We start from the raw sequence: 12,518 nt of genomic DNA on the forward strand, positions 1-12,518 counted from the left end.
GCTGGCAACGTAAGGGTGAACTATCCATAGCTCGGTGGGCCCACGATGCCTCAGGCCATCAAGGAAGAGATGCGACATATAGATGGGCTCGTGACTGAGGGGTGGACTTGACCATGGACACTATTGCACAGGTTATCCATGAAGGTGAAATGTGCTGCCATTAAGCAAGCCAAGCGGTTAGAGCCTCTTTAGTATGATATGATGGCTAAAATATAAACAGGGGGAGGCCTGGCAGATCGATGGTATCACACTCCCTCAAACCCACATGCTCACAACGGTGGAAGCAACCACTGGGTGGCTGGAAACATACCCTGTGCCCCATGCCACCACCCGGAACACTATCCTGGGCCTTGAAAAGCAAGTCTTATGGCGACATGGCACACCAGAAAGAACTGAGTCAGGCAACAGGACTCATTTCCAAAACAGCCTCATAGACACCTGGGCCAAAGAGGCATTGAGTGGGTATATCACATTCCCCATCACGCACCAGCCTCGGGTAAGATAGAACGGTACAACGGACTGCTAAAGACTACCCTGAGAGCCACGGGGGGGTGGGACCTTCAAACATTGGGATGCCCATTTAGCAAAAGCCACCTGGTTAGTTAACACCAGGGGATCTGCCCATCGAGCTGGCCCTGCCCAATCACAACTTCCACGTACAGTAGAAGGGGATAAAGTCCCTGTAGTGCACATGAAGAATATGTCAGGGAAGACAGTCTGGGTCAGTCCTGCCTCAGGCAAAGGTAATCCTAGCTGTGGGATTGCTTTTGAACAAGGACAGGATTTTGGGTGAGAAGAGCCAATGAATCAAATTGTATGATGTTAAGTGCTAAATAACCCTGCCACTGTATGTCATTGTTACTATAATTGCTATCAATGGTACTACAGTAAGAATCACCCAAACCAATGACAGATGGACTTTGATGAGACTGAGCAGCAGTGATGGGACCAGAACTGACCTCAGCAGCTGGCTCAAGATTGACACCTTCAGCCCATCAACTGTAGGCGTGGGCCTCACTGGCCCACCAGCCACGAGCTCACAAACCATCCCCCCTGCCCTGAGAGACTGTTCTCACAGAGTTAAACGTCATGGACTAAATGAACTCAAACATTTTAGAGGGAAGGCCCATAGACTGTGGGAATTAAATCTGTATTTGTATATATGTACATATATATATAGGACAGGGAAAAGTGGTGGTAATTAATTGGGAACTGTAAGATCTGGGCATGACGTAAATGGTATGGAATAAGGGGTGGATAATGTCCTGGTTCCAGCAGGGATGGGGTTAATTTTTCCAGGGATGCAGCAGGGGACACAGGTATTGCACACCACGGGAGCCAGGCCCAGGCTATAGGGGGAGCTGGCCGGGGGAGGCGGCTGGGTCCGGTGGGTGAGTGCTGGTACCATAATCGCATTTGTACATTCCTCTGTCAGTGTTGTTGTTGGTTTTTTTTCCTCTTTCCTTTGCTGTTCTCTTAAACTGCCTTTATCTCAACCCACGAGTTTTGCCTTTTTCTTCCGATTTTCCCCCACAGCTATGGGGGTTGAGCGAGTGGCTGCACGGTTCTTTGTTGCCAGCTGAGGCCAAATCACAACAGAGACAGATCTGGAAAACAATCATTTCCATACTTTAGGAACAGTTAAGATCTATATTCCTGTCCCACAACAGTACCTGCATTTCAATGCTGTGATAAGAAAAAGGTCCAAAATTATTTTATTGAACAATCAATTGAAACAAAGACTTTACTAAGACTTAACCAGCAAAAACCTATTTATTTATTCCAAACACCAAGATACAGAAGTTTTCAAGTTTTGCAAATATTGCTCCAAAGCAAAATTCTATATACAGCGCCCTCGGTTCTAATAGTGCATAAACAAAGACAAATATACTCATGTATCCACAGTGCAATGTTTGCTCATTTCATCAAGGCTCCACGTTGCATTCACTTACCAGTGATTTAAAGAAATAAAAAAAAGTGACCTGCCAGACCGAACAGTTGGCCCAGACTAAGAAATAACAATGTGGAAACTTGCAAAAACAGGGACAAAACTGAATCCAGGCAGAGCACAATAAAGAATCTTTCCTGAACATGGAAACACTACTCTATTTTAAATAAATATTTTCAGTCTTTCTTCAAGGGCTTCCCTAGCTCTACGAAAGGAAAACAAATCTCCAGTATTTGCCATTTGATTCACCCATCGGAACCACCTTTTCTTCCAAATCTTAAAGTACTGCCCTGAGCAAAAATAAACTGGCAAAGTAAAAACGTACAACGAACACACGAAAAATTGCTTGGGAGGGAGAAGTTCCACTCTGGAGTGAAAAGTCTGCTCAGGGATTTAACTGCTTTCACGCCCTCAAATTGACAACACAGTTATGTTCTTCTCCAGAGACGCCCCGTCAGAGTGCTTGCTTTTCAGATTTCAACCAGGGAACACCTTTCTGGTCGATCTCACCTGAAAAAAAACCTCAAAACCTTCACAGTTGTCTGGGGTGCTCCTTCTGATGCTGCTCTGGTTGTCTGGTTACTGCCGCCTGTTCTAGAGCTACATGGTATATGTGAATTCAGGTGTCATTAACAGGAATGAGACAAGGTATAAGCATTGGTCTCACCTTCAGAGAGCAAAGTGATTCTTAAATATCATGTAAGCTTTATGCCAATCGTGTTACAGAAAAATAAGTTTATTTTTCTGCTGTACATACGTTGTATTCACTACATATGAACTAGTACTATAAAACTGTGAGACAATTATTCCCTGAAACGAGTCTTGGCACAAAAGCCTTAGTTACTAACTAGTGTAGCCTAATTATTTTGTTTTCTGAAGGAAGTAAAATATTCACTGTGTAGATACCCTTAACTCCTACAATAACACTGGATATTTCAAGTTTACATTATTCTTTGCAGTATACAGACATTACAGATTCATATCCAAAATTAATAATTTGTACAGTTATGGGCCTTTCAATTACAACTGTGCCTAAATTTTACCCTTTGGTGGTACCGTCACACACAATAAAATCAAGGGAACAAATAGAGCTTTTCAAGGACACCCTCTCACTGCAAAAAGAGCTCACCATCTTCGACAGTGAACTTAACTCAGCAACGTTTGGGAAGGAAAACCTAAAGTCACAGCAATTATTTATGGAGCTGTGATCTGTAGCTCAAAGACTTTTAACGTTTTAAATACTCACAATACGCCAACGTTTCAAAAGGTACTGTATAATGTGACTTGAACATAAGCAGCATTTTCACCTTGCTCTCACAAAGTAATACAAACCAGAAAATTAAGGTATAAAAAGGGACTTTGTGAACATACACCGTTTAAGATAATAACCCACTCACTGTCTGCGAGGACAGCACCTCATGCATAGATCTTGAGGCTTTATTTACACAAATATAAAATAAACTGATTCCCAAAACCACACATTCATAGTAAGTCTTTACAATAAACACGTTCAGAGCATTGAAAAAAGTCTACATTTCAAAATATAACCGGAATGGCAATTATTAACAAATGGGTAGAAAACTACATAACGTCCATTACAGACCTTGCTGAAGTCTGGAACTCCGAGCGCATCTCCAGTCTCTTCCCGGCAGTATCTCATACTGCCACAACGAGGGTGTCCCACTACCACTGCTTCAGGAGGCACAGGATGGCCATATTTAAGAGCTCAAGAACGCACATAAACACTATGTCAACAGGTTTCCCCAGTACCGAGTCATGTGATAGTGACAAGATAAATATGGAAAACAATCATTTATTCTGAAAATAAGTGCAATCCACCCGTGACCTTCTGCTACATTATTTAACATAAGAGAAGTGGGGTTTCGGCCACTGTTACTTGCAAACCTCCACATAACACTTTATAGTTAAGAGCTGGACATTCATACTCACTAAGTCTGAAAACTGTTATAACATTTCCTAATGATTAAATACTGTGTGCTATTATGCATAAACCAGAAGGAATAGAACATGACACAAGTCACTTAATCTATGCAAAGTTATTTACAACCTCTGTCAACTAAACATTTTTGGCTCTTAGAACTCTGTTCTTCAGTGGCACAATTTTTAGTCAATTTAATTATGAAAAAGTCTACCGTTTCAATGAGCAACTTGTAAGGAGTGAAAATTTCAGTATAATTTATCAACCAACACCCAACCTCTGAAGACAACAGTATCACCTCTTCCATATCGTTATAATCGCCTAATAAACCCAAAATTATGGTGAGATAAAATAACCTTTTTGCTGTTCTTTGAACAGTACTTCTTCACGAATCCCTGAAGTCAATCTGCATCCCATGCAGCCAGCATGCTAACTCATTTAAATATACAGAGCTGTTCACATCAGATGCTCCAACTTCACACTCAGTAACAGTCTCCAACATTTTCTAGTCTCACGTTGAGCAGCAAAGTGCAATTTGCTGCACTTTGCCTAGGTCCGTTATAAGCTGCTTTATACAATGTTTGAGCTGTGGGAGTCGAGCTAGTGGTTCTGGTGGTTCCAGCTCTCCTGTATAATCCAGCCAACTCTCCAAAACTGCAAAGAAAAACAGAACTGTCACTATTCCCGTTCTCAGCAAATGGATCACCTTAAGTCACAAACCAGGAATTCTTTAAATCTTGTGAATCTTGAGAGAACAGTGGGCAATGTTTTTAAACACACAGTATTTGAGAAATCAGACCACCAGGGTCCTCACACCAAACTTTGCAAATAGCCTTTGATACACAGCAAAATAATTCCCGGGGCGGGGGGGGAGAAGAGAAAAAAAAAACCAAAACAGGTGTTCCTAGGAGAGAGCATGGAAGGAAAACTCAGGACTAGATATTGTGAAATCTGGTGCTAAGCTTGCTCTGGAATTGATACAGATCAGAGGAAGGACACTGCAGTACAGGAAGTTTATCCTATCAGAATACCCTTAAGATCAGCATTAGATGCAACTGAAGAGCCTATAAGGGTAGGACTACACTAACAGAAGCAGCTTGCCATTACTACAGAATACAATTGTCCACGAGACAGAAGAACTGGGTAACAGAAAATGGAGATGAAATCCAAAAGCACAAACAGCAGACTAGTGCACAACAGAAATGAATTCCTGCTCTAAAGCTTCTCAGCAGGAAGCAAGAACCAGAAATACTACTGACCAAGAGACAACTCAGGTGAAAATGTAATACGACCACGAGAAAGGTGGTCAGACTGCACCGTGAGTTCGGGGGACAGAACAGTACTGCTAAAGGAGACTGAAACAACAAAGACAGAATATATCCACCAAGAGAAGCAGCAGAGGCCATCACCAGTGACTAGATCAACAGGCTAGATCCACCTAAGCGCAGTATCTGCTGAAGAAGTGGTGGGCATCACCCAACTACTGACACATCCAGCCCTGAAATAAGAGAATTCCTGATCAGAGTAGCAATGCTCTGCGCAGCCCTCCAGCTCAACAGCAGACACAAGAAGCCTGACTTTTGCGAACCAGAGCTTCTTCATTTATGGAATAGGCATTATGATTACAGGCCTGACTGAGGGTTCAACTTTTCAGTACCTTACTGAACCACAAAGAGAGGACTCTGCTTTGCAAAGGTTAGATTCCCCAATACACTTGCAAGAAAAGCTGCTGTTGTAACCACTATACAACCAGCAGTCAGACTTAAAAATGTTAAGAAAAAGAACTACCCTGAATTGTTTAATGTAACACAAAGGGTTTAGAAGTTTCTCATTACTAGGAAAACAAATTTCACAAGACATTTAAGTAAAGAATTCGGAAGAGACCGAAAAAGACGAGCTTTGTGCACCCAAGAGGCCACCTAGAATAGGCTAACACAGCCAGCAAGCCCCTGAAAAACAGGGGAGTTCAGATACATAGAAGAGCTATGGAAAACGACAAAAACCTGAAAGCAAAGAGACATGGAAGATATTCCACTACATCATCTGATGCAAGTATTTAGACATGTTCTCACTAGAACTTCTATAAAATTCTGCTCAGTTTAATTTGATCTTTGTTTTTAAATCCACCCCCTCCAACATCAGCAGCATGTCTGTTTTCTGTTAGTAAATGCAGTAAATCTGACGAAGCAATGCTCATCTCTTTGTAGGTCTGCAGAAATAAATTCAAGTTAACATGTTTTGAACAGGAAGTTCAGTTAAATACAGTTAATTTCTGAAATAGAAAAGTGCTACCTACCATCTAGCTCCTTCTCAATGAAATCCATTCTGTGTATGACTTCATCTTGCAGAGATTCCACATGAGCTAAAAGATTAAGCTGCCACTGCAGCTGCGAGTTCACAACTCCTTCTTTGTCTTTTTCCAGCAATTTCATTTCAATAGCTTCCTCTGGAGAGACTTTCTTAGAGACAGACTCTCTTACCTAGCAGAAATACACACATTAATATTTGTTACAGTGAAACAGAATTGGTGAGCCAGACTGTCTGGGTCCCTACGGTTACCCACACTAATTGCTCAACTAATCTTAGGCTAGTGGAGAAGAGACACAGAGAAGAGTTCATAGACAAATATTAAGGCAGTTTGGGCAGGAGGATCTAACTACAGATGTGCTTTTACAGGTATTTTGCTGAGACCTGTTCTTTGCACTTCACAGGCACCTGATTTTCAAAAGGTAACATCTACACACGTAGCTAGCGCCCTGCCAACCTCCAGCTGGAAGATACTGCACTTAATCTGTGCATCCTAGGCAACGCTAAAGCCATTTTTAAACGTGACAATAATCAATTAAAGAGCAAATAATTTTATAGTGAGAAGGGATTTTTCCTCAAGGAACCTAATCTCAATTCCACTAAAACTTTCATTGAAGCATCTAGAAAAAAATCGTTACTACCACTTACAAAACTTGACTACATTGTCAGCAGTATTGATTCTACTCCCCTGCTTTTTTCATCATTCTGCTGAAATACGACAGGGTTTAGAAAAAGGTTCCTAAAAGACTGAGGAACTGAAATATATGCCTTTCTGGGAAACGTAATCTCAATTCATTTGCTAGAAAAGCTAAAGAGAACATAAACGACAGCCTACATAAGTATGAAAGTAGGGGAAAAAATTAGAAAGGCCAAAAAACCCAGCTAGAACTAAACCTGGCTTCTGTTGTCAAGGACAACAAAAAAAGTTTCTATAAATATATTAGCAATAAAAAGAGGACTAAGATAGGGCTGGTAACATAGTGACCAAGGATAAGGAAAAGGCTGACATAATGCCGCCTTTGCCTCAGTCTTCAGCAGTAGGACCAGTTGTTCCCCGAGTACTCAGACCCCTGAGCTGGAAGACAGGGATGGGGAGCAGAATGAAGCCCCTGTAATCCAAAGGGAAATGGTGAGGGACCTGCTTCAGCACCTGGAGGTGCAAAAATCTATGGGGCCGGATGGGATCCACCCGAGGGTACTGAGGGAGCTGGCGGAAGTGGTCACCAGGCCACTTTGCATCATTTATGAGCAGTCCTGGATAACTGGGGAGGTCCCAGCTGACTGCAGGGTGGCAAATGTGACACCCATCCACAAGAAGGGCCGGAAGGAGGATCCAGGGAAGTACAGGCCAGTCAGTCTGACCTCAGTGCCAGGGAAGGTCATGGAACAGTTCATCCTCAGTGCCATTACACAGCTCATGCAGGAGAACAGGGTGATCAGGCCCAGTCAGCATGGGTTTGTGAAAGGCAGGTCGTGCCTGACAAACCTGACCTCCTTCTATGATAAGGTGACCCACTTAGTGGATGAGGGAAAAGCTGTGGGTGTTATCTACCTGGATTTTTGCAAAGCTTTTGACACCATTACCCCAAGCATTCTCCTGGAGAAACTGGCTGCTCATGGCCTGGACAGGTGTACTCTTTGCTGGGTAAAACCCTGGCTGGAAGGCCGGGCTCAGAGAATGGTGGTGAATGGAGTTAAATCCAGTTGGCGGCCGGTCACGAGTGGTGTCCCCCAGGGCTTGGTACTGGGGCCAGTCCTGTTTAACGTCTTCCTCAGTGATCGGGATGAGGGGATCAAGCACACCCTCAATAAGTTCACAGGTGACACTAAGCTAAGCGGGTGTGTTGATCTGCTTGAGGATAGGATGGCTCCGCAGAGGGATCTGGACAGGCTGGACCCATGGGCCGAGGACAACGGTGTGAGGTTCAACAAGGCCACATGCCGGGTCCTGCACTCGGGTCACACCAACCCCATGCAGTGCTACAGGATCAGGGGGGAGCGGCTCCAAAGCTGCCCGGCAGAGAAGGACCTGGTGAACAGCCGGCTGAATATGAGCCAGCAGTGTGCCCAGGTGGCCAAGAAGGCCAACGGCATCCTGGCCTGTATCAGGAACAGTGTGGTGAGCAGGACTAGGGAAGTGATCATCCCCCTGTACTCTGCACTGGTGAGGCCCCACCTCAAGTACTGCATTCAGTTTTGGGTCCCTCACCACAAGGAGGACATTGAGGTGTTGGAGCGTGTCCAGAGAAGGGCTACAAAGCTGGTGAGGGGTCTGGAGGACAAGTCTTATGAAAAACGACTGAGAGAACTGGGGTTGGTCAGCCTGGAGAAGAGGAGGCTGAGGGGAGAACTTCTCGCTCTCTACAACTATGTGAAAGGAGGTTGCAGAGAGGTGGGGGCTGACTTCTCCCTGGTGCCAAGTGATAGGACAAGAGGAAATGGGTTCAAGTTATGTCAGACGAGGTTTAGATTTGGTATTAGGAAAAATTTTTTCACTGAAATGGTTATTAAACATTGGAAGAGGCTGCCCAGGGAGGTGGTGGATTTGCCATCCCTGGAGGTGTTTAAAAAAAAAAAAAGGGGGAAATGTGGTACTTGGGGACATGGTTTCAAAGTGGTTTTGTCAGGGTTGGACTTGATGATCTTAAAGGTCCCCTCCAACCCTCAGCAATTCTATGATTCTATGAAAAAAGCTAAACAACCTTTTAATCTGTAAAAAAGGGCGGTGAGTATTTCCCAGATGCTTTCTAACATCAGGCAAACTGTATTTCATATGACTTGGCAGTAACCAACTGAAGCAAAATTCTTGCACTAGGGTATAGAAAGGCAGGCCCCCAATAGACCTGACTGAGAACCAAGAGCTGAAATGCTAAAACTAGAGTGCTCCAGCAGGAATAAGATACAGGACCATTCAATGGTGATTGTTCTTAAAAACTTAGTTCAGGCTCCTCCTTTTTTTTTTCTCCCCACCATGAAATGCTGCCTGAAGAACCTGGAATTAATTTAGTTAATGTAACTATTAAAAGAAACAGAGGAACAAGATGGAAATAACTAAAAGCTGGAATACCAGTGTATTTGTTAGTATCACACAGGCTTGCCCTCTTCCCTCTCCATCCCGCTGCTAGTGTTTATTTTTGTATTTAACGCACATAAAAGTAAGCAGCAATGAACTGCCAGTAGACCATAACAAGTATTCCACAGACAGTGCAGATGACTTCATGTCGAGAAGTCCTCTTCAACCTATTTTTTTTTTTAATTATTATTTGAAATGGACAAGTTGATAGTATCTATCATTTTAATTCATACTGGCAACTTAACTGTATAGGAAAAAACTAAACACAAATAAACAAACTAAATACTATTAAAAAGGGTTGAGTTTTGCTCTTTGCCAGGCAAATACATCCGCTATGCGGAGAGGGCTGTTTTAATACAAATACCTTAGAGTAATTGTGTTTGGATTCATTTTCTATCTTGCATATTTCTCGGTCCAGATTCCAGCCAAATCTCTCTGACAGGGCATCATCCCCATTTTCCCTTATTCTATTCACTCCATCCTCCATGGCTGAACCTCTCGTTTCCACAACCAGTCTCTGCTCTATGGCAGGGTAGTACGCTCGAGGCTTCTGGTAACAGTGTTCACTCGTAATGTAGGATTCCTCCACGGAAGGAATGGTTGAGGGTTTCTCAACTGTCCCATTCCAAGTTCTGTAACTTGCTGTCTCCTCTTTGCAACAGTCTTCCTCAATGTGAATGATGTGCTTTGTATGAATTTTTTCATCCACCGTAATGTGCTTCCATGGATGGCACCAAAGCTTTAGGTCAGGATGTTCTTTATTTCTGTTCAAACATAAAAAAAGTAAAACACCCAAATTTAAACATCAAAGTGACTGAGCAAACTATCCTATTACGTAAAGAAAATTAAGAATATTTGAACCACTACATGCTTTAGCCATCATACTCAGTAAAAAAACCCAACCCAATATTCTGAAATAATACAATTTCACTGACCTCAACTGTGTATCTTCCTACAATGTTCTTTTATGTTCACTATTTTCATTTCTATAACATGGTATAAAAGCCAAGTGTTGGCATTAAGAAAAAAACTAAAGAGTAAGTTTCAAATAGACACAACTTTTCACCAATGTTGCCCTTGAAGAAGCACTTTGCTTCAATATTTGCAATTTATTAACAGCATAAACTCATTTTCATGGGGGTACTTTTAGTAAGGCGAGTCAAGTACACTGAAGTTAAACTCTGATTTTAATTTTAAACACCAGTAAAACAAAAAGACCCCCCTCAAACCACTCAGTTTAAAACTTTAGCCTGTAGTTCCCCAAAATAGACTTAAAAATTTAATCCATTAATCTTTTATAACCCTCTAATAACAACAAAGTCTGGGGACTTGGGGTAGTGGTAGTGTAGACCTTCTTTATTATTTCCTTTAAAACTTTAACTTTCCTTTAAATCCCAAGATGCTGAGCAAACTACTGCCTGGTACACCAACATGCCATAGTCCCCCACCTACTTCTTATAAAATTCTTATTATAATTGTTTTCAAATTGACTAATACATTATTTATTCCAGCAGCAGGGACAACTATAAGTATCAGATTCTTACATGGATATAGAAAACGAACAAAAAAATTTAGAGTGAGCGTTTTAACTGATGCTGTCCTTCCACAGTCATTAAATGTCAGGCATTAAAACAGCAGTAAAAAGGAGAGCAAAGCAGAATCACTCTGCTTATCTTCAAAGGGTAGGCAGCTTATCTGCTACGGGCTGCAAGAATGCAGCAGCAGCGAATCCTGACCCTAAAGCACCTGCACTCAGCTGCACAGAAAGGGGGGGTCTGCCCCAAAACCCCACCCTGCACTTCCCTGCAAACAAAGGCAGATGGACTTACTCCATTAAGCTGATCCAGCTTTTCCAGCTGTTAGCCAAACCACTTAACAAAACACTACCATTTTACGTCCAAAGCAACTGCTTTCCAATCCGCTGTACAGTAGCTAAGGTTTCTTCAGTGTCTATCGCAGGAAACTACAGTTGGTACAACTGCTCAGACCGCTCTATGCAAGCGCCTCTACCTCCAGCGCCCGCGTTGTCCACGATATCCTCGGGGAGCAACCCTGAAGGCATGCACAGAAAAGTGAAAGCCAAGTGTTCCTTTACCACAGCTTTCTACTCCAGTTCCACTGATACTCTACACCTAAAAGGCGCTACTTTGCTCAGCAAAGAGCAAGGGATAACTCTACAGAAAACAGAAAATTGAAAGATGATGCACCAGTTACATAAGGATGGAAGTTTGAACACTTAATACTCGAGCAACCTTTTAACTATTGCCTTCTGACGGCTGGCTCTCCCTCCCATCGCACCGAAGCTGTCAGTGTCACCTCCGATGCTTTGCCACCTCCTTGAAATACCAAGCACCACTCCTAATAATTTCAGGCAGCTGTGAAATCATCTCCTCTCTCCTAGAGGATAGATTTGCATCAAAAATATAGTCATTCTTCTAATTCAGCAATTTTAAAAATCCTTTCTGATGTATGTAATGATAAACAAAGGATTATAGCTTTTAACAAGACGGTCCTAACGGGACCACACCTCATCTTTAATTAAACCAGGCCATCACACCAACATCAGGACAGGAGAGAAAAGGAACAAAGTCCGTAACAAGCATGACATACTTGTCCAGTGCTCCATACCTTGGTACTAGGCAAATCTCAATTTACTCTACAATTGGGAAGTCACAATCTAAAGTCTTTCTATTTAAGAAAAGGCCTAAGGAGTGGTCTTACAATATTTATGTTCCACCCTCTCCAAAGAGGAAAGGGACTACTTACAGATCTGACTAAAGAATAACATAATGGGAAAGCAAAAACTGATGCTAAAATTGCTACTTTCTTGCTTTAAGCATCCTTCCACCGTTTAAGCATTTCAAGTACTGCCAGTGGCCCTACTGCAGCACTACAGATTAAAGTTAAGGGAAAAAGTTCTAAAGAACACTGGAAACACTAAAAGCTTTGCTTTCCAAATAGCTGCTGCTGTGCAATTTATCAACTAATAAATTATAAATATGGAATTCAATCAATTTAAAACTGCTGGATTTGAGTTTGAAAAAAGATTTTTTTTTTCCCCGTCATCAGAAGCCAAGGATGACTTCAAACAGGAGAAGATGCACAAAACTTGATTTCTACAGTGATTACGGAATATGGTATTTTGTCATATATATCCATAATAATCTTTGCAGAAAAATGAATTGCTACAGGTTGCTGAAAGTGCCGCTGCTGCTCTCCCACTACAACAGAGCAACACATGCCGAACAAAA

The 12,518-nt window shown here is 42.3% G+C and overlaps 1 protein-coding gene across 1 annotated transcript in view; it reads right to left on the reverse strand.

The window, feature by feature from the left end:
* Positions 1-1,754: 1,754 nt before the first annotated feature.
* PHF20 (PHD finger protein 20) overlaps positions 1,755-12,518 on the reverse strand; it is a 66,375-nt gene continuing 55,611 nt past the window's right edge. Inside the window, exons 17-19 of the mRNA XM_082491352.1 lie at positions 9,632-10,031; positions 6,184-6,367; positions 1,755-4,541 (exon numbers count right to left, since the gene is read on the reverse strand). Of these exons, the coding sequence (XP_082347478.1) occupies positions 4,399-4,541; positions 6,184-6,367; positions 9,632-10,031 (727 nt within the window). The 3' untranslated portion in view covers positions 1,755-4,398. The remainder of the gene's footprint in view (positions 4,542-6,183; positions 6,368-9,631; positions 10,032-12,518) is intronic.

The sequence above is a fragment of the Vanellus vanellus genome (assembly GCF_965231255.1).
Source record: "Vanellus vanellus genome assembly, chromosome: 15".
In the NCBI taxonomy this organism is placed as follows: domain Eukaryota; kingdom Metazoa; phylum Chordata; class Aves; order Charadriiformes; family Charadriidae; genus Vanellus; species Vanellus vanellus.